Source organism: Orcinus orca, chromosome 1, assembly GCF_937001465.1.
Source record: "Orcinus orca chromosome 1, mOrcOrc1.1, whole genome shotgun sequence".
NCBI classification, from domain to species: Eukaryota; Metazoa; Chordata; class Mammalia; order Artiodactyla; family Delphinidae; genus Orcinus; species Orcinus orca.
The window spans coordinates 49,635,119-49,656,077 of record NC_064559.1 but is presented as its reverse complement, the minus strand read 5'-3'; the positions used below and the strand labels follow the sequence as shown (position 1 = coordinate 49,656,077).

At 46.2% G+C, this 20,959-nt stretch overlaps 1 protein-coding gene across 1 annotated transcript in view; it reads left to right on the top strand.

The window, feature by feature from the left end:
- The window catches only part of CACNA1E (calcium voltage-gated channel subunit alpha1 E), a 474,871-nt gene that overhangs the window by 410,656 nt on the left and 43,256 nt on the right, over positions 1–20,959 (top strand). The window contains exons 28-34 of the mRNA XM_049700372.1: positions 251–357; positions 12,834–12,930; positions 15,323–15,483; positions 16,012–16,149; positions 16,975–17,176; positions 17,997–18,161; positions 18,994–19,104. Of these exons, the coding sequence (XP_049556329.1) occupies positions 251–357; positions 12,834–12,930; positions 15,323–15,483; positions 16,012–16,149; positions 16,975–17,176; positions 17,997–18,161; positions 18,994–19,104 (981 nt within the window). The remainder of the gene's footprint in view (positions 1–250; positions 358–12,833; positions 12,931–15,322; positions 15,484–16,011; positions 16,150–16,974; positions 17,177–17,996; positions 18,162–18,993; positions 19,105–20,959) is intronic.

Below are 20,959 nucleotides of genomic sequence, written 5' to 3'. Positions count from 1 at the left end.
AGGGATGTGGCGGCTTTCGAGGAGCCAGGGAGTCTAAGTGAACCCTGGTGGCTATGAGAAGGGCCTTGGGCCTCACAGTTAGGTGGACAGAGCCTGCGGGACCTGTCCTCCTGCTTCTTGGGTCCCCGTGTGGGTTGCTTTCTAGAGGCAGTGGCAGTGGGGATATTGCCATGGGGAGCCCAGAGCTCAGGGCACGTATGACCGGCACCTCCTGGGCTCATTCGTGGCTGTTCACATCCTCCTCCTGCAGATGATAGACCAGGGCTTGATCCTGCAGGATGGGTCCTACTTCCGAGACCTGTGGAACATCCTCGACTTTGTGGTAGTGGTTGGTGCATTGGTGGCCTTTGCTCTGGCGTAAGTAACTCTTTTTTTCTCGTTCAATTCCCTTCCCTCCTTCCTTCCTGAGACGGCTGATTTGAGGGCTTCTCCAGGGCCAGTTCACTCAATGGTGCCCATGAACGCTGCCCTGGGAGTCTGCTTCCCAGTTACCCCTCGACAGGGCTCCTGAGGGCCTTACAGCCTCAGCTCCCACGCCCTGAGTCGTGGGACTGGTGAAGGAGGAGCAGAGCGAGTCTCTAGGGAGAAGCCAAAGGCCTTGGCATTCCTCCCTTCGAGATGAGCGGGCCTGGGCAGGCACTCACCTGTGTGCCCCCATGGGCTCGGCACGGGACCCAGGGGCAGCCGAGGTACCCTTTCATTTCTTGATTCTGTCAAACAAAGGATCAGCTTGAAAGAAAAATGCAGCGGGTAGAGCAGAGTTGGGGAATCACAGAGTCCTGGGTGTGGGGAGATTCTCTGCTTATAAGCAGAAGTACCCCAGAGCTATCCCAAGGACATAAGAAGCGTGTTAATATGATGAACTCCAGAAGGAAAGACTTTCCCAACTTTCCTTGGTAACACACTTAAGAAAACAGTCTTAAACCATTCAGGTGACTAACCATGTTCATTACGTTAGGGGATTATTTTTTTCTGAACACTGATCCAGGGAAGGGCTTTCCTAGCCCTCCAGGGTGTAGCTAGGAAGTAGACATATTGTCAGAGCGTTTTCCCTGAGCTAGTGGGTAGAGGGCCCCAGAAGATGAATGACAGCCTTCTGGGCTCTGTCCGTACCTTGTTCCACTGTCAAAGCAGCTACACCCTTTGCCGGATGGCACAATAGAATGCCCTCCAGCCTTCTGAGTACAAGAGAAGCCAAGTGTTCTAGGCAAGACGAGCTACACTGTGTGATGGGGCACAAGGAAAGCATTTGGGAGCTTCTGTCATGGATGACAGCTACAAAAGGGAAGGAGCAAAACACCTCCGTAGGCTTGACCTTCCCAGACCCAAGTGGTCAGATAGGGATCATCTGTCCCACCTTCTCCCCAGACACTGTCAGCCTCCGTCCCTATCCATCTGGCAGAGAAAGAAATGGGGTAAGAGTTAAGAAGGAATGTTCCTCAGGTGGCCAGGAGTGGGAGGAGAGATGAAAGGTCCCCAGCTGTGCTAAGAATTTGAGACCTCCCAGAACCTGGAAGTAGACTGTGTCCATTGCTGCCCCAGCTATGGGGGACCCTCCAAAGGAGAACCAGGCTGAATGTGACTTGTGACCCTGAGCTGGCAGTCAGGACAATTCCAGTGTCCTTTGTCCTTATGTGCACCAGTGTATTTACCCCGTTAGAGTCACGTGGAGTCACCTGTGCCCCTCACAAGGAAACCTCCTATCAGACGTTTCTGAACTGTTGTTCCCAAGGAGATTTCACAAAAGTATGACATTTTTCCAAGCATCTGGTCCCTGTGTGGACTCTCATAGCAAGATAAAAATAAAGGCAACTCTGGCTCTAATAAGGGGGCTCCCAGCTCCTCTTCCTCCTCCTTCAAGGGGAGAAGCACCAAAGTCTGCCTTCCTCCTAAGGAGGTCCACCTTTTCATGTTAGAGATAAATCTTACCCCTGAGTTTTTAAAGTCAAGTTCCCTTTTCATTTTTCCAACTCATTTGTGTACATTGTTCACCATATTGTTCTTCTCCCTTACTTTGATCTCGGTAAAATACGTTGTCTCTCTTTGAAGAAATAAAGGACAAGGAGAGAGGAGCATATAGGAAAGGAGCCACGTCCTCTTGGGAAAGAACGGAGTTCATTGGGGTCACAGGGCAGAGTGGGAGGAAGGGGGTGGGCTGTGGAGTCAGGAAGGCCCAGCTCCTCCACTTACCAGTTTCATGGCCTAGAGCAACATAGCAAAGTATTAACCCTCTTAACCTCCGTTTCTCATCTCTGACATGGAGACAAAATACTGTGTGTCAAGGGCTTAGCCCAGAGCCTTACCGAGTGTGAGCGATCAGTAAACGTGAATTCCCTTCCTTATGCTTCCATTCTCCATCACGTCATGAAGTCCGAATATGGAGTAAAATGTGTGTTGAGACATAACGTACACAAAAAGTTGAACACAGGCTGGTTTCCAAGACTTGGTTGTTGTGCACACACACCTGGCCTGTGTTGGTGCCAGTGGGAAGGAGGTGTGTGTTAAAGGAAGCCTCTGCACGCCTGCCACATGTCCACAGTCCAGCTGTGTCTCCTCAGATCCAGAGCAGTGACGACGGGCTGGAGGGTTGTCATCTGTCTTGTTCTTTCTTTGTGCCCTTTGAAACGTGGCAGTGGTAGCTTTGGTGTTTGTGGTGGGGGAAGCCTTAACAGCCCCGGAGCCGAAGCCTCTCTGTTGGTCCTCAGACCAGGTACAGTGCAGGGTACCCCAGAAATCCCCTGGTTCTGGGGTCCACGTGTATTGTGATGGATTGAGCGTTATGATCCATTGCTTGCTTTTTTGTTTGTTTGTTTTTTGCGGTACGCGGGCCTCTCACTGCTGTGGCCTCTCACGTTGCGGAGCACAGGCTCCGGACGCGCAGGCTCAGCGGCCATGGTTCACGGGCCTAGCCGCTCCGCGGCATGTGGGATCTTCCCGGACCGGGGCATGAACCCGCGTCCCCTGTGTCAGCAGGCAGACTCTCAACCACTGCGCCACCAGGGAAGCCCCATTGCTTGCTTTTAGTGATTTCACTTCTTGAACTTTTTATTCATTTCTCTCCAAAATGTAAATGGTACTTGCTCATCCTTCTCCATGCACACTCTCTCTTTTGTTAGCATCCTTCTAAGCTTGCCATGCCCATTTCCTCTCCCCTTTCTCCTGCTTATGGGACAGGCTCACACACCCCCTCCTCTGCCCTTCGTCACGTTTGCTGAGGTCCAGGTAATGCTTTCTCTTGCTCGTATGCTCATGCTTTCTAATTCTGTTCTCCCCCTTTCCTCATGAAGGGCACAGAGAATTCAGCTCTCCTATCACTTTGGTAGGGTTAGCCAGGGTTTCCCCTGACAGCAAAGCAAGGGCCTGACCTGAAACGGGTTGACATCGGAATAAGGCCTACGTCCCCCTGCGGGGCTGTGGTCAGGGGCTCAGGCCAAGAGAACCACGTGTGAGTTTTTCTGTAGGCCTGTCAAGGACCTCCCTCCCTGTGGATAAAACTTTCATTGTCATATCCCATATTTTTGCCCCTAAGAATGTCCACCATTCACATAACCTTACTCCTGCTCTCTCTCTCTCTCTCTCCTTGAAATTGAACCTTGTTTTACTGAGGCTTCTGCAAACGTTATTGCTCAATTTGAGCAGAACTGATGGCGATTGTCATGGTAATACCTTTCCGTGGCTCCTCAGAAATCAGAAATGACTTGGTATCTCTTCCACCACTGGCGGCCAGAGCCTTCTGAGGACCCAGCCAAAGTCCCAGGAGCAACCCCTAACCAAGGGGAGAAAATGGCCTCTAGCTGAATTCTCAGAGAAAGCTGAGCCCTTCTGCTGCAGCGGTCTGCCCCTGCCATCATGTATATTTTCTAGGAGCGTGTATGCTGTTTTGTATTGGCTGGAAGGGGATCTCTCTTCTTTATAGCTGCATATGTGAAGTGAAGGGATTCTTTATAATGTAAACTCGACAGATTCCATGTGGGCACTGTATTGACTTTTGAGGAGGGGAAGGGGGTTTATTTTCTGAGTGTGGGCATAGCAAGGGATAAGAAAATATATGGAAAGATACCTGTATTGCACCCTTCCTGTTCTGCTGAGTCCACTTTTACATTATAAAGCATTTATAAGAACCCTCAGGTCTCCCTCCATAAGCCCAATACCTGTATAGAGGGGGCAAAGTTTTGACAGAGGTTGGCTACAGCTCTCCCTCATCCCACTGCCTTCACAACACCCTGCTTTCTGGGCCACGTGGGGACACGGAGTGTTTGCCAACTATAAATATCCTGACTGTGCCTTTTCCTCTCTGTGGTTTCAAGAAAAGTCTGGTGAGTGACTGGGCCTTTGAAACCTTTCTCTTTATCTTTTTCTATTTGAAAAAGAGGGATTCTTCTGTTTGATAATTATTTTCCACTGAAAGACCAGAAACTGCTTTTCTCACTTTTCTCACACCCTGTTGCCATCACTTCTGCTTCCCGGTCTGCTGGGTGGGAAAGCAGGGATGGTTCCAGCCTTGGCATTTCTGGGTATCTGCACATTGGACACACCCCCTCACTTTGGGGCACCCCCCAGAGTCGGCTGCCTTGTAGGGGGGTCATGTGTCCACTGTGCAGGTTGAGTACATAAACCTTATGGGATCCTGCCCATTGATGGCGATGCTGTCTGGCCCTCAGGCTTCCCGTCTTCCGTGTTTAGTGAAGGGCTTCTGGCAGGCAGGTGGGCGGGGCCAGGCCAGCACCTCAGTAGGGACCGCAGGGGAGGATGGGAAGGGTGTGATCCTGCACTCCAGCCCAGGCCCCTCCCTCCTCTTCATTCCTATTGCTCTACAACATGTTACTTGACCAGCTCAAGTCAAGCACCAGGTGAGCTGTCCTGAGTTGGATTCTAAATAGTAAATTCACAGCTTATGATGGCTTCTCAACACAAACAGTTGAAAAGAAAAATAACTAGCAATTCAGCTCCCACCTCCTCCCCAGCACGGCTGTGTACATCAGTCAGTCATGCAGGCTCTCAGGCAGCTGACGCCAAAGCTTCCCGTTACCGTTTTCCATCATAGCAGGGCACGAGGTAAGGTCAGGGCTCCCTGGCACGCAGGGGATCTGGATCACAGCCGCACTTGGCCTTTCATTATTTGGTCCTTAGCCAGGAAAGAAAAACATGAGTCAATCGCCTCTTGATGCCAGAAGGAACCGGAATTCCCACGTTAGCTTTTAGTACATTCTTTTCATTGAAGTATGTCACTTTCCTGACACTTGACAGTCTGCCCTAGTCTCTAAGATGGATAAGGTCTTTTGAACGCATTCAGAACCAGCCACAGCAGCAGAGCCGGTTCTGAATTCATTCAACGAGATACACAAGCACAGACAATTGTAGACTTGGAATTGGTACTCTGGTTCTGGTTTTGCATTTGAGGCTTTGTGTTTGTGAAGGTGGGAGTGTGCATACATGAGAAAGGAGTGACTACTTAGAACTGAAATGCTGGTACGTGCTCACACTCAGCGGAGCTTGGTAATAATGGAACTGATACTTCACCTTACACCTGCCTGACCCTTTCTCCTGTCCTTTGCTGTCTGCCTGTGTCTGAGGCAGTCCCCTCAAACCTCAAGTTTTGCCTCGGGGCTTCTTTCTTGACAGCCCCCATTCTTTTAAAAGTGAGAGGGGTGTCTCCCACAGGAAGCTCTGACTACTCATTAATCTTGTAGGGGGAAAAAGGGTTGACAAAGTCCTACTCCGTTCAAAGAAGACCCATTTACCACTGCGCCAGACAGTTCATCCAGTTCCACTGCTCTGTGGAAGAGAATGAAGGATTAAAATTAAATTTAGCCGTCAGGTAGCCCGTTAACTGTGGATTTAGGATGCCAGCTGAGCTGGAATTAGAAATTTCCAGCTGTGAGCAGATAGAAGGATGTCATTGCTTGAGACTCCAGCCTTAAGAGTCACCTCAAGAGTGACTTTATCTGACTTTGGACCCCAGCAGGGACACTGAAGATGATTAATGTCCATGGACTCTTGGGATTCCCACTGCTGCATTTTACACCCTAGCTGCCTTGCAAACAGGGTTTGGGAGGGAAAAAGGAAGGTCGTAGTGGCAGCCACACGAAGGAAGTGTCTGAAAGAAAGACAGAAGTTCCCAGTCTACCTGTTCTTGTCTTTAAGCCCCAGCATGCATGGTTTTTTTTTTTTTAACATGTTTATTGGAGTATAAGTGCTTTACAATGGTGTGTTAGTTTCTGCTTTATAACAAAGTGAATCAGTTAGACATATACATATGTTCCCACATCTCTTCCCTCTTGCGTCTCCCTCCCTCCCACCCTCCCTATCCCACTCCTCTAGGTGGTCACAAAGCACCAAGCTGATCTCCCTGTGCTATGCGGCTGCTTCCCACTAGCTAGCTATTTTACGTTTGATAGTGTATATATGTCCATGGCACTCTCTCACTTTGTCCCAGTTTACCCTTCCTTCTCCCCAATATCCTCAAGTCCATTCTCTAGTAGGTCTGTGTCTTTATTCCTGTCCTGCCCCTACATTCTTCAGAACCATTTTTTTTTTTTAGATTCCATATATATGTGTTAGCATATGGTGTTTATTTTTCTCTTTCTGACTTGCTTCACTCTGTATGACAGTCTCTAGGTCCATCCACCTCACTACAAATAACTCAATTTCATTTCTTTTTATGGCTGAGTAATATTCCATTGTATATATGTGCCACATCATCTATATGCATTCATCTGTCGATGGACACTTAGGTTGCTTCCATGTCCTGACTATTGTATATAGAGCTGCAATGAACATTGTGGTGCATGACTCTTTTTGAATTAAGGTTTTCTCAGGTTTTATGCCCAGTAGTGGGCTTGCTGAGTCATATGGTACTTCTATTTTTAGTTTTTTAAGGAACCTCCATACTGTCCTCCATAGTGGCTGTATCAATTCACATTCCCACCAACAGTGCAAGAGGGTTCCCTTTTCTCCACACCCTCTCCAGCATTTATTGTTTCTAGATTTTTTGATGATGGCCATTCTGACTGGTGTGAGATGATACCTCATTGTAGTTTTGATTTGCATTTCTCTAATGATTAGTGATGTTGAGCATCCTTTCATGTGTTTGTTGGCAGTCTATATCTTCTTTGGAGAAATGTCTATTTAGGTCTTCTGCCCATTTTTGGATTGGGTTATTTGTTTTCTTGGTATTGAGCTGCTTGTAAATTTTGGAGATTAATTCTTTGTCAGTTGCTTCATTTGCAAATATTTTCTCCTATTCTGAGGGTTGTCTTTTGGTCTTGTTTATGGTTTCCTTTGCTGTGCAAAAGCTTTGAAGTTTCATTAGGTCCCATTTGCTTATTTTTGTTTTTATTTCCATTTCTCTAGGAGGTGGGTCAAAAAGGATCTTGCTGTGATTTATGTCATAGAGTGTTCTGCCTATGTTTTCCTCTAAGAGTTTGATAGTGTTTGGCCTTACATTTAGGTCTTTAATCCATTTTGAGTTTATTTTTCTGTATGGTGTTAGGGAGTGTTCTAATTTCATTCTTTTACATGTACCCAGCACCATTTATTGAAGAGGCTGTCTTTTCTCCACTGTACATTCCTGCCTCCTTTATCAAAGATAAGGTGACCATATGTGCGTGGGTTTATCTCTGGGCTTTCTATCCTGTTCCATTGATCTATATTTCTGTTTTTGTGCCAGTACCATACTGTCTTGATTACTGTAGCTTTGTAGTATAGTCTGAAGTCAGGGAGCCTGATTCCTCCAGCTCCATTTTTCTTTCTCAAGATTGCTTTGGCTATTCGGGTTCTTTTGTGTTTCCATACAAATTGTGAAAGTTTTTGTTCTAGTTCTGTGAAAAATGCCAGTGGTAGTTTGATAGGGATTGTATTGAATCTGTAGATTGCTTTGGGTAGTATAGTCATTTTCACAATGTTGATTCTTCCAATCCAAGAACATGGTATATCTCTCCATCTGCTTGTATCTTCTTTAATTTCTTTCATCAGTGTCTTATAGTTTTCTGCATACAGGTCTTTTGTCTCCTTAGGTAGGTTTATTCCTAGGTATTTTATTCTTTTTGTTGCAGTGGTAAATGGGAGTGTTTCCTTAATTTCTCTTTCAGATTTTTCATCATTAGTGTATAGAAATGCCAGAGATTTCTGTGCATTAATTTTGTATCCTGCTACTTTACCAAATTCATTGATTAGCTCTAGTAGTTTTCTGGTAGCATCTTTAGGATTCTCTATGTGTAATATCATGTCATCTGCAAACAGTGACAGCTTTACTTCTTCTTTTCCGATCTGGATTCCTTTTATTTCTTTTTCTTCTCTGATTGCTGTGGCTAAAACTTCTAGAGTCAATTTTAAACCTGATAAAATTTCACCAATTAGCCAGGCAGTGTAAAAAAATTCCGCTTATACAGTTAGTAGCAAAGCGTAGCTAAGTGTTATCAAATGATTATATTTAAATGAGCTGTAAAAAGCTCATGAATTTTTTCTTAAACAATATGCTGCAGTTGATGTATTTGAAGAGTCTGTTCTCCTGGTTTGATAAAACCTCTCCCTTGCAATCTTGTTGACTTGGATAATGGCTTAAATGACTCTTGTATGCAGGGATTTGGGAGAGGTAGTTTAGCCTAGCCCATGTGTAAATTTATGCTATATTTTAATTAATGGGGACTACGTTGTTGATGCTTTTCCTGACCCTGTGGCTTTGTCAGCCAGTATTCCTTTCATTTCAAATGACAATTTTCAAGTTCGTACTGAATGTATGTGTTAACAAAACTGAGAACCCAAGCATGTTTTTTTACAGCCACTCAAAATCCTAGCTTTTCAGTAGCTCTTCTGCAGACCTGTTTGAAAGATGTGCAGAGCAGTGACTAATCTTTATTTTACTTTTGGCCTGTGTCTGATTACTATCCTTGGCTCAACTCTGTAGGAGTCAGAATGGGACTAATAGCCCAGTACTTTGGCAACCACAATCAGCTGTTAAGATCAGAGTGTACCATCGAAGCATTCCACTTCCCAAACCAAGGGAGACATACACACACACACACGCACACACACACACACACAGGTCGTCAGAGATCCCCTTTGTTCTATAGCGTGACATTTTACTAGGATCCTGGGACAAAATTAATTGTAGAGAGCAAATTCTGTCCTTTATCTGGGTGTGTATGAGGAGAAAAAATTATTGAACTTTCCTTCAATATGATGGGCATCTGTGAGTATGAACCCATTTAGAGTCTACTGGATATAAAGGTCTTGGTGTTAAGGACCTGGGCTAATGGAAGGTGAAAGCCTGGACCACTTTGTTCTCTCATTTCAAGGATTTGGAAGATTCTCCCTGAGCTTTTGCTAAAGATGAATGTAGCCTGGGGAAAAGATGGTGACCTATTTAGTTATTCTGGCAAAATTTTCAGTCAAATGATTCCATCTTTCCCAAGCATTTAGCTTGCAATTATACCTTCATTTGTTTGCTTGTTTATTTAAGGCCTGTCTTCCCTCCTAGATTAGGAAGGGACCTCATTTGTTTTATTCACAACCGTGTAGTCAGTACTTAGAATAGTGCCAGACATTTATTAAGGACTCCATCAGTGCTGTTGTATGAATGGATAAAGGTATGTTTGGCTGACCTACCACGTGCCCAGTCTCATGCATGAGAAGACACTGTTATAACTCAGGGGAAGATATTTCCTCTGCCTTCTGAGCATTTGGAGATTATCACATGAGGGATTTAAGGTTTATAAGGACTTGGGTTTAATTCTCAAACCACCATTCATTTGGCATTTACAGTGAAAATTAATATAATTTTGAATGTGGGATCATTCACTGAATAAAATGGTCATTGGAAATCTTTGCTTGTGGTATATGGTGGTGTAACATACGTTTGTGGTAAGTAAAAAAAAATTAAAAGAAAGGAAAAAGAAGTACCCTTCACAGCCAACTGTCAACCAAGAAGCAAAGGCTGAATTTTAAGCACTTCTTCATAGCAGCTGGCTGTTCACCCGTGGCACTGGGGCTCACTTACTGAGATCTTATGCAAGGCACACGTTCCACAGGCTGCAGTTCTGTTTGCAGTTAAGTGGATTTCAAGGATCTGTTCCAGCTCTAGAATTTGGTGAGCTGTTTGACAGAGCCTAGAACCAAAAACTTGCTGGCGCAGAAGCTTAATGGTGCAGAGCAAGAGCTCTGAGCATCATATAGACTTGGGTTCAAGTCCCAGCTTGCCCTGCCACTGCTGGGCACTCAGCCTCTCGGCATCTCATCTGTGAAATGGAGATAATAATACCTTTGTCCGAAAGTTATTAGGACGTCCGAATAAAGAGTTGCACTAAAAGTGCTTAACAGAGTCTGGCCAAGAATAAATATTCAGAAAGTTAGCTTTTATTATTTCTATCTCAAATGTTTCATGTTTATGCTCCCCATCTTTATTTTTGTCATTTTTAAGCCTCACCAATAGAACTGGGATGATTTGTCTGCAAGCTACACGGTAAATAGCTCACAACGGACAGGTGGTCATTTAATTTATCAAAAGGCATCCCTTTATGTGACATCAGGACCTTGATAGACAATGCCTTCCCCCGTATTTCAAGGTGGTTTTATGGTATGGCCCATCTGTGCTTTTGAGAGATGTCAGAGTAGCCCTCTCCTGGACATTGTGTCTCACTCTTCAAATGAACTCCTTCATAAGCATAAGTATGCCACTATGTCTTGAAACTCCTTTTCCAAGACATAGTTTCTGGCCCAGATCAGGCATTTTTCCTCTAGCCTGGCTTCTTATAAATTCACTGGAAACAGAAGGAGTTTGTCTGAAGGCTACTAAGGAAATGGAAGTGAAAGACTACATTTAGAAAACGCCAATTCAGCGAGGCTCCATGGAATAAAGTACACATGGGGAATGCCATATAGTTCGAGGCAGCGTCCCTAACGCTTGCAAGAGGTCCTTTGCCTCTGCAGGGTGGAGAGGTGGGTGTGGAGCGATGGTGTGCTGGCTCTTCCTCTCCTTCACAAAGCGTGCGGACTCTGCAAGTGCCAAGGCTGTAAGCGGGATCTCTAGGGTCTGGGCATCTCCAATTTCCCGTTGTCCTAAAGTTCTCTTTTCTCCCTGAATTTACTGACTATCTCCCTTCTCTCCATTACCTCTCCTTTTTTTTTTTTTTTTTTTTTTTTTTTTTAACTGCTTTCTGCTTGGATCCTCCATAGGAATGCCTTGGGGTAAATATTTTTTTCTTCAGTTTTCTTTGAAGTAAAAAAATATGGGGAGTGGGTTGGAGGAGGGAGAAAGTATGGTTGAGAGGGAAGGAACTGGCTCACTAAGAAAGGAGTGGTGAGTTTATGTGAGTGGTGTGTTTTCATTGATATCCAAGAGAACAGAAACTAGGAGTCACCAAGCCTTCTTGGGAAATGATCATTCTTATTGGTTTGGATATGTTTTCGGCCTATATGTTGCCTTTTTAGAAAGGTAGATAGACGATCCTACTAAAGTAAAAGAGTTTATAAAATATACAAAGCCCACGGATGCAAAAGGCCATTGATATCAATGTGATACTTTCGGGTTATCTATATTCAGATCTAGAACGGAGTAAAAGCAACTTACACATCATGGATTGTAACCATTTAAGAGGGTCTCAGAATTCACCTTCTAGGCAGTCAGCCTTCCATTAACTGTCTTCCTGCCTTGCCTTGTATGAAGGAATGGATGGCCTTTGATCTCCCTATTTGGAGGATGGGTATGGCAGGAAGGACAGGGTGAAAAGCAGGCAGAAGCCTTGTAGTTCCCATCTGATGTTCTAGATGGATCCCATTTCCTCCGATAGTTGGTGTCACGGTGATCTGGGCCAACGTGAGGAAAGAACCAGAACCTGAGCTCACTATTTAGAGTCTCATTTTCTACCATCTGCATGTTTTACAAATTGCAGTTGTTTGACTCGAATGCAAAGATCTCAAGGGATGGGCAGGGTGGAGAGAGAAATGCAGGTTGATTTATTCATTTCCTTCCTAAAAATAGAAAGATGTATTTTGTCTACTAGGAGCAAACATTTCCGAGAGGCTGAAGAGGGAGGGTCATCAGCTGTAGGGCAAGGATAAAGGTGGGCGGGGGCTGCAGTTTGGACCTCCTCCAACTGCAGGCTCTCTGCCGCTTGTGCTAGGTGCAGAGGGCTGGAAATGGGAAGGGACTGCTGGAAGAGCCACTCGCACAGAGATAATCGGGGTGTGAGCCCAAGTCCTGGCTAGAAGCCTGCATGACGTGCTCTCTCTGGAGCCAGCAGCCCAGCCCAGCATGGGTGTCATGTCCCCACCAGCCTTCCTTACCCTGCTCTCCCCTGAACTCATGAACTGTGCAGAGGTGACAAACCTAGAGCTGAAGGAAGGACTAGGCAGAGTCCTCTGATGAGACTTGCTGTCAACCATGGCTCCCTATTCAATTCAGCACATGCTCTTTGAGAGCCTTCTACTGAAGACTCCCTAGGCTAGGCACCATGCCTGTCCACAACGGGCTACGGTCGTGTTCCCCAGTCGATTGATCCTCCATGTCCATTTGGTCAGTGTGGTCATGAGCAGCATTGCTCCGGCTGTTAGGGGTAGGAAGTGTTGATTGACGTGTGTGCACGGGTGCCTCTGTGGTGTGCCTGTGTCTTGCCCTTTGTGAGTATGCATGAGTGTGCGTGCATATGAGTGTGTGCATGCTGGGGAGTGATTGGAAAATGTTCCCAGAAAGTGTTGTTTGGGGTCTACTCTGACCCAGTTTCAGGCCTCTTGCCCACACCTCTTTCTCCCTTCTCCCTGTTGCTGTTAACGTAGTAGTGTGACTGTCACTTTAACTGTCCCCTGTCCTGTGATTTCCCGGGGCTTCTCCCCTGCAGAAGCAACAAGGGCCGGGACATCAAGACCATCAAGTCCCTGCGGGTGCTGCGTGTGCTGAGACCGCTCAAGACCATCAAGCGCCTGCCCAAGCTCAAGGTAACGTTCGCCAGTTTCTTCCCATCAGCTCCCCTTCCTCTAGAGAGAGACGCCTAGGTGGCCTGCTTTTGGAGAATTATTTCTGGGGATATTCTTTTTGCTCACACAGAGACTGAGATTCTTTTCATCTGCTTGAACTAAGGGTCTGAGTTTCAAAGGAAAATAACCAATATCCTAAAAAATCTGTCTCTAAGGACTTTTGCCCCACCCTCTGTGGGAAGTCATAGGAAGAACCCTGTGTGGCTTTATCCTGGAGCCTCCTGTGTCATTAAGGTGGGTCAGACACCACAATGGAAGGAGCATGAGCCCTGCGTGTTGTGGTCCACATACTACGTCAGACCAAGTCACCTGGGCTGGTTTCTTTCCTCATGATTCTAGAGAAAGAAAGAATCTTGTAGCCCTGACCCTTCATATCTTAGAGGCCAATAACTTGCCCAAGGACACAGAGTCATTTTTGGCACAAGCAGAGAAGAAATGGGGAAGTGAGCTCACACAACTAAGTTCTCCCTGTTGCCAGGACCTGTGTCTTCATAGGACTATTATCTGGGTTCTCCTGCCCTCTGACCTGCTCACCCACCCTGAGCTCCTTCCCTGAGCCTTCCTGCCCTTAGGTTGCTGGCTTGTGGAACCCGCCTCTCCCACACAGATCCCTTGCTGTTATGGAAGCTGAAGCCTCATGGGAGAAAAGTTTTTCCTTCCTGAATTCCTGCGAATGAGAGCCAGCCACCACCAGGGAGGGAACAAGGGACTCCCCTGCTCCCCAGTTCCTCTTTCCCATTGGGTTTGCCTCACCTCTGATATTCCCCACCAGTCCCTCCACCGCCACCCCAACTGCTTCCCTTTCAGCCCTCTGGCTCTGCAGAGAGGTGTTAAACCAACCAGGTTGATCAAAGGCTTAAGACCACAGGAAGGTCTTTTTGGAAGACCCCCTAACTGGCTGAGACATGGCTTCCTCTCAGAGCCCAGGGCCCTGGCCTCCTGCGTGGATTCCCGAGGAGAGGTACTCGTGCTCCAAAGGAAGTGTCCTCACTGCCTGCTCTCCTCCTCCACTGCCCTGCCTTCCCTCCTGGATCAGGCACCTCCCACGGTATCAGGAAATCTTTCACACGCTGTTCATTATAACCCTCCACCTGGTGACAGGCCCCAGCACAGGGCCTGGCCGGGGTCAGTGCCTGTGAACATTCATTCCTTTCTGCCTCACCCCCAGAAAAATTTGGCCGGGAGGCCTGGGGCCCTAACCAATGTTGTTAGCTGCAGCCCAGGTCCACTGGTCTCCTCCTCTGAGCTATGTTGGGGTCCTGAGAAGGGCTTGGACAGGATGATGAGATTAATTAACAGGCTGAAGAAGGCGACCCAACCTTGGTTAATTCCAACTAATTAGGAAGGGCTGGCTCTTTGCTCTGCAGCTCCATAACCTGAGGGAAATGTAGGTGGATCTGATAATTCCACGAGGCTGCGTGTCACTCACATTCCCTGCAGTGCTGAACTAATTAAACCAGCAGTGTTCACCCAGCGCTGTGAAGAGGCAACTGCTCAAATGCAGCGCCACTGTGGGGCTAGACTCTTCAGTGAGCTAAACCTACAAACCTAGAAAATAACCTAAAAATGGTTTGAAATGTGTTGAATTCCCATGTAACTATTCATGGCTTAGGGCCTACAATGGATTCTTCAGAGGGAGATTCACTGCCTTGAACTGAAGTGCAAGTTCCTGATTCTGTCCATCTGATCCTCCCATCTCTAAGAGAGGGTGGCTCTTACCCCTTCCCACATCACCTGTTGAATCTTCATCCCCAGCACAGCCAGCTTTAAACTAGAGAACATTTACGTGAAGTGTGGAATGTAATTGGGGTAAATGTGTGAACTTATTACAAAATATCATTAAAATGAACAAAGATGAGAGTTTATTATCACTCCCTGATCTATTTAGAAAGGCTAAGAGAAAACAATACATATTCAGTATATAAATCAAATCTAAGAACGTGCCCCAAATAGATGAAGTTATGGGTAAGCTATTTAACGCCTAAAACAGGCGAAATGATTTCAAGGATCCCTTTTCTGGAATAAATTTCTGTTTCACGCTAAGTGGAGTGCCCGTAATAGGATTCCACAAAGGACTCCCTCCACTGCCTGATACCATCTTGGTCTCTACTGCTTTGGGTTTCCTTCCAGATTCAGAACATGTGTTCCCCTCCTAAATTATAGGTTCCTACAGTCATGACCAGCTTAGAAAACAGGTCCGAATCCCATGAGTGTCACTTCTTCCTAGGGTGCTATCTCCTAGGGCACCTTCTCAGTGGGCTGGCTGGTGGTAGTCTGGGTCCAACTCAGCTGTAGGCAAATACACAGGCCATTTCAGGGATTCACACACCAGGGCTCTTTTTTCTGTTCACAGGCTGTCTTCGACTGTGTGGTCACCTCCTTGAAAAATGTCTTCAACATACTAATTGTCTATAAGCTCTTCATGTTCATCTTTGCTGTCATCGCAGTTCAACTTTTCAAGGGCAAGTTCTTCTATTGCACAGACAGTTCCAAGGACACAGAGAAGGAGTGCATGTAAGCGCCACCAGCACATACCACTCACTTTCTGCTAAAGTGCGTTCTGCCAAGGTCCACACAACCCTTTACAGATAGGTCTTTTCTTTCCCCCTTTCTTAAATCCATTCCTCTTTTGGGAAAAAAGGCAAAATAAGAAGTTGCCACATTTTGAGTGAGTACCTCTTTTGTGTCAGACATGGAACATAGCATTTTGCATCAGGTTTTAATTTTAAATCTTTCTAATGACCTTTTGAGATAGGTTTTATTTGCACATTATAGGTGTGGAAGCCTAGGCACAGAAAGTTTAAGGAAGTTGCTCAAGGTTATACAGTGACTAGTGAAAGGACTAGGATTTAATCTTCCATGTCTGTTGGGCACCAAATCTCATTTTTATTCCATGATAATACACTGCCTTAATAAAATCCCCTCTTGCTTGGGTTTGAATGCTGATAATTACTACTGTACATTATCAAAGTCCCTAGAATTTCTTTGCTCTTCCATGAGCTATAGTGAAGAGGTTCTGGTTCACTTCTGCTCTGGTTTTAGAGGAAACTATGTAGATCACGAGAAAAACAAGATGGAGGTGAAAGGCCGAGAATGGAAGCGCCATGAATTCCACTATGACAACATCATCTGGGCCCTGCTGACCCTCTTCACCGTCTCCACAGGGGAAGGATGGCCTCAGTGAGTGATGGGTTTGGCTTGGCATGCTTGTCTGTGAGCTGGGCTAGGGCCATGTGTTTGCCTTGAGAAGTTGATTCAAGATAAACAAGGCTAACCCTTTGTTATTGTACCAAGGAAAGTAAGTGGTTATGAGTAGGTAAGACGGGCAGGAGACAGGAAGAATGAAAATCCTTCAGGCGGGAATCAGGAGGGAGCTGACGAAGTCCGGGAAATATTTGAAACACAGTGTTTCAGCCCATGATCAAGGAGTTGAATAGAGCCATCTGATTCCTACAGAACAAATGAGTTTTGAACAGCTCTCCGCACCGTAGGAGAGTCCCTGAGGACTGTCTTAGACAGATTTATCCTCCGAGTTGGCCCTGGACATGAGGGTCAAGGGTTAAGGATGCGGTGGCAGAACCCAGAGATGCTTTCTGTGGTCATACCTCACATGTCAAAGACAACAGAATGCAGTTTTTATGCTGCTCGTAGCTGCAGGCTTATTTTTTCAGGGACTTGGCGGTAGCCAAGACACTACTTTCTGGGGGCAGCAAAATGCCAAAGGGAAATTCAGGAGTCTCTTGGTATTTTATGACAACCTCAACTATAAAGTAATGTCACTCTGGTGTTAGGGAGTTGGATGCGTGATGGCACCGGGGCTAGAAAGAGCAGTGGATTGGGGGTCCGCCAGCTTGGTTGTGGAGCCCCAAATTCACGGAGGATCCACCAAGTTTAAAAAGTCAGATAAGAAAATACAGTAGATGGTACATCTGCTAATGAAGCCTTGAGTCACAGCAGCTTCCAAGATCGCCGTCCACCATCCGTGCCCTCTCGTTCTGTCCCCAGAGTTTTGCAGCATTCTGTCGATGTGACAGAGGAAGACCGAGGCCCGAGCCGCAGCAACCGCATGGAGATGTCCATCTTTTACGTGGTCTACTTTGTGGTCTTTCCTTTCTTCTTCGTCAACATCTTTGTGGCTCTCATCATCATCACCTTCCAGGAGCAAGGGGACAAGATGATGGAGGAGTGCAGCCTGGAGAAGAACGAGGTGAAACGAGGGGTCTGGAGTGTAGGGCCAGGGGGCGCTCTGGAAAGGACTCTCAGACCAGCAGTGTTAGGAGGAAGACAGAATGCTCTCCATTTTGTTGTGAATTAGAGAGAGAATTGGGGGGAAATGCATTAGCCAGTCATTAAATAAATGTTTTTGGAGTATCCGCTCTGTTTAAAGCCCAGGTATGAGACACAGAGAACCGGGAGGGATGTAAGGTGTTTAAGATGCAGCCCCTGCGTTTATGTGGCGCATCGTCTGGAGGTGGGGGTGAAAGACGTGTGCTAACGTTATAACGTTAACACGTCTGCTTCCCTTCCTGCATCCCTCAATGGTGTATATTTGCTGTAAGGGCGGGGAACCTGTCTAACTTATTACTGCTTTTGTAGTAACAAGCGTAGTTCTGACACATTGTCGGGTCCATTGTTTTTATCCTGGAACTGAACTAGAAATTGTTAGAGTCTATAAGAGAAATGCAAATAAAGTGCTATGGGAATGCACAGGGAGATAGATTTTTACTTCTGACTGTGAGCTTCCTGCCCAAATATCTAAGTCTTGTGCTGTGTAAAGGGCATTATTAATAACCATCAAGTCCTTACCGCATGGGACCGAACCCTTCTAGTTCTGTGTATTCGTTTAAGGTGACATCTCACCTGCAGCTCTGTCCAGATAATTTCTTTTGCTGCTTTTTACCTCTGCTTGCCCAGCCCTAGCCTCTTCTCACACACTGTCCTCTTCTTCTAACCGTCTGACAGAGAGCTCACCCGTGTGCGAGGTTTAGGGAATCTGAGCTTGACTAATCAGTGTGACTCTCCTGCAGAGGGCGTGCATCGACTTCGCCATCAGTGCCAAACCACTCACCCGCTACATGCCCCAGAACAGGCACACCTTCCAGTACCGCGTCTGGCACTTTGTGGTGTCTCCATCCTTTGAGTACACCATCATGGCCATGATCGCCCTGAACACTGTCGTGCTGATGATGAAGGTGAGAAGGTGGTGGCTGGGAGGCACGCGGGCAGGCTGAGCCTCGGCAACTCTCCCTTCGCAGAGCACTTGTGTGTGTGCCCGAGACACTGAGAAAACACTCCAGCTTACCAGTCTGTTGCCTCCTTACCTACATTTCTTTTTTTTTTTTTTTTTTTTTTTTTTTGTGGTACGCGGGCCTTTCACTGCTGTGGCCTCTCCCGTTGCGGAGCACAGGCTCCAGACACGCAGGCTCAGCGGCCATGGCTCACGGGCCCAGCCGCTCCGCGGCATGTGGGATCTTCCCAGACCGGGGCACGAACCCGTGTCCCCTGCATCGGCAAGGCGGACTCTCAACCACTGCGCCACCAGGGAAGCCCTGTTACCTACTTTTCCATCGTGGAATTTCTCTTTCATCTTGTCTCCATCCACAGCCCAGCCTTTGGGTCTTTGGGGCAAAATGCAGTGAAATATATAGTAGCAGTCCAGGAACTCTGAAAGCAAAGGTTGGCGATGGCAATCAGACGCAGACAAGGGTGGAGATGTCAGGAGATGTAGATGATCATGGGGTTCTAAAAGAGTGTCGGAAGAGGTTTTTAATACTAAATGGTAAAGTAATTAACTCTAGGAAATGTTTCTGCCCTTCTCACCTTCAACTCTAGGAAGACTGGCCATTTTGCTAATAAGACCCGTGTTTTCCTCTGTTTTGTTTTGCTAGGACGTGTGCTTCTCCTCTCTAGCCCTAGATGACACCAGAATGTCCCCCAAGGGCAGGGGCGCGAGATGGCCAGCCTCTCTCATGGACCCTCTCACCTTTAGGGGTTTGATTCTTTCCTCTTTTCTCTTCCCGGCAGTACTACTCTGCTCCGTGTACCTATGAACTGGCCCTGAAGTACCTGAATATCGCCTTCACCATGGTGTTCTCCCTGGAATGTGTCCTAAAGATCATTGCGTTTGGCTTCTTGGTACGTCATGGAATTTATCCCGGCATCATTCTTGTCTTCCCTTCTCTTTGGGTACATTGCCAGCCTTTGTTGGAAGGGAGGGCGGTCACCGCTATTCCAGAAAGGGTTCACACACCTGCCCACCTAATTGTGGGCTTGTTTCGACTGCTTCAAAAAACTGCCGTAGAGACAGGATGATGTGTGAGGGTGTTAGGAGAAAAGACAAAGAGAACCAGATCCCCAGCTCCTACCTCTAGCTATCAGCTCTGTTCTCGTCAAAGTCTGTCAGTTGTCAAGGGGCGACAGTCGTTGAGTCTTACTAGAACTTAGTAAGATTTATCTGTCAGGAAGAGCAAAACAAGGACTGGACTAATAAACCTGAGTGCTTATTTACTGGTGAAAGGTTGAAAATCTTATAACTCAAATGGGAACATATCTGTCCCGCTTAGCCTCAAACATAGCAAATAATAGATTTTACCTAGTAATCCTCCTCCCTTTAGTTACCTGAAGAGTAATTTCTGCCACTAAAACTAAATGTTTAGCACTTAAGCTTCCAAAGGCTAATGGCCTTTAAAGTGTGTGTATGAGAGAGAGTGAGCAAGTGTGGGGTCGGGGGGGCAGTTTCTGGAATTGGTTTGGGGAGGGTTGGGTTGAGTTTTTCTGGCATGAGTCCTCCTTTTACTTCTCCTCAACTACTAATTATAGTTGTTTGGCAGATTTTCGCATCTACCATCAAGGGTGTGAAGCAAACCTAGCCCTTCACTTCAGTGTCCTGTAAACAAAATAATCCTCTCTGCCACCCTTGCCTCAGTGTTTACAGTGAGATCAGTGGGCTGCAGATAAACCCACCCGACAGCTGCTTCACACTTACTTTGTGTGTGAGCTACCATTTCAAATTATATGTATATGGCTTTCCCTGCAAGAAGAGAAACTCAGCTGATTATCTGAATATATGTTTGTCTGGGGGCAGCTTGAACAGGGACTCTGGCCTCGGCTTGATGGTTGTGAGTGTTGACGGTGGCGATTGCTTCTGGTTTCCTGGCGGTTCTTTGAAAAGTCATTGATTTGATGGTTTGGGGAGGAGAGTTGAAGGGAACCCCTTGCAGGTGGCTGTATTGTTGGTTGTTTGACTCCCTTTTGAGTCTTGGAGAAATAAAAGTAAACTACCAGCAACAAAGATGCCATTATAATACAGTCTGGCCCTGGGCGGGAGGAGAAGGGGGTGGGGGAAGCCTGTGTAAAAACAGGACAAGTTTTTCCCTGCATCTTGATTATTCGCATGTTGGATTGACGTCGTCTGTGACTCAAGTCCCCAATTCTGTGTCAAATTATGGTGATTGCGGAATACATGCTTACAGGCTTAACTAGATGATTCGGCCCCAAAGCCTGCCTCCTTCCCACCTTCAGCCCCGTATTTTCATTCAAGGTCTAGAAGCATTCTCACACTATAAAAGGCACCACTAGTCCCGAATAAGTCTTTTCATTGATATAGTACTGTAGATTTTCAGAACGCCCTAATATATACTGTTTTTGTCAGATCTTCTCGATGACTCTGAAATAGGCATGGCAGAAGCTGTGATTATCGTTGTTGTTGTTATTTTAAATGAGGAAATTGAAGGTCAGAAAAATTGTGTCGCTCTTTGAAGATTACAGAATAAAAGGCAGTAGAATTGGAAAGTGGAGTGGGAATAGAAAAGGAAGGAAGAGGAAAAAGAAAGAGGGAGAGAATTGACATACATTGGTTGTCTACTAAGTACCAAAAGCTTTATGTATCATCCATTTTAGCTTCATAAGAACTCTATTAGATGGCCATTATGGTTTTCTTCTTATACGGATGAGCTAGGGCTCAAGAAGATTCAGTACTTTGCACAAGGTT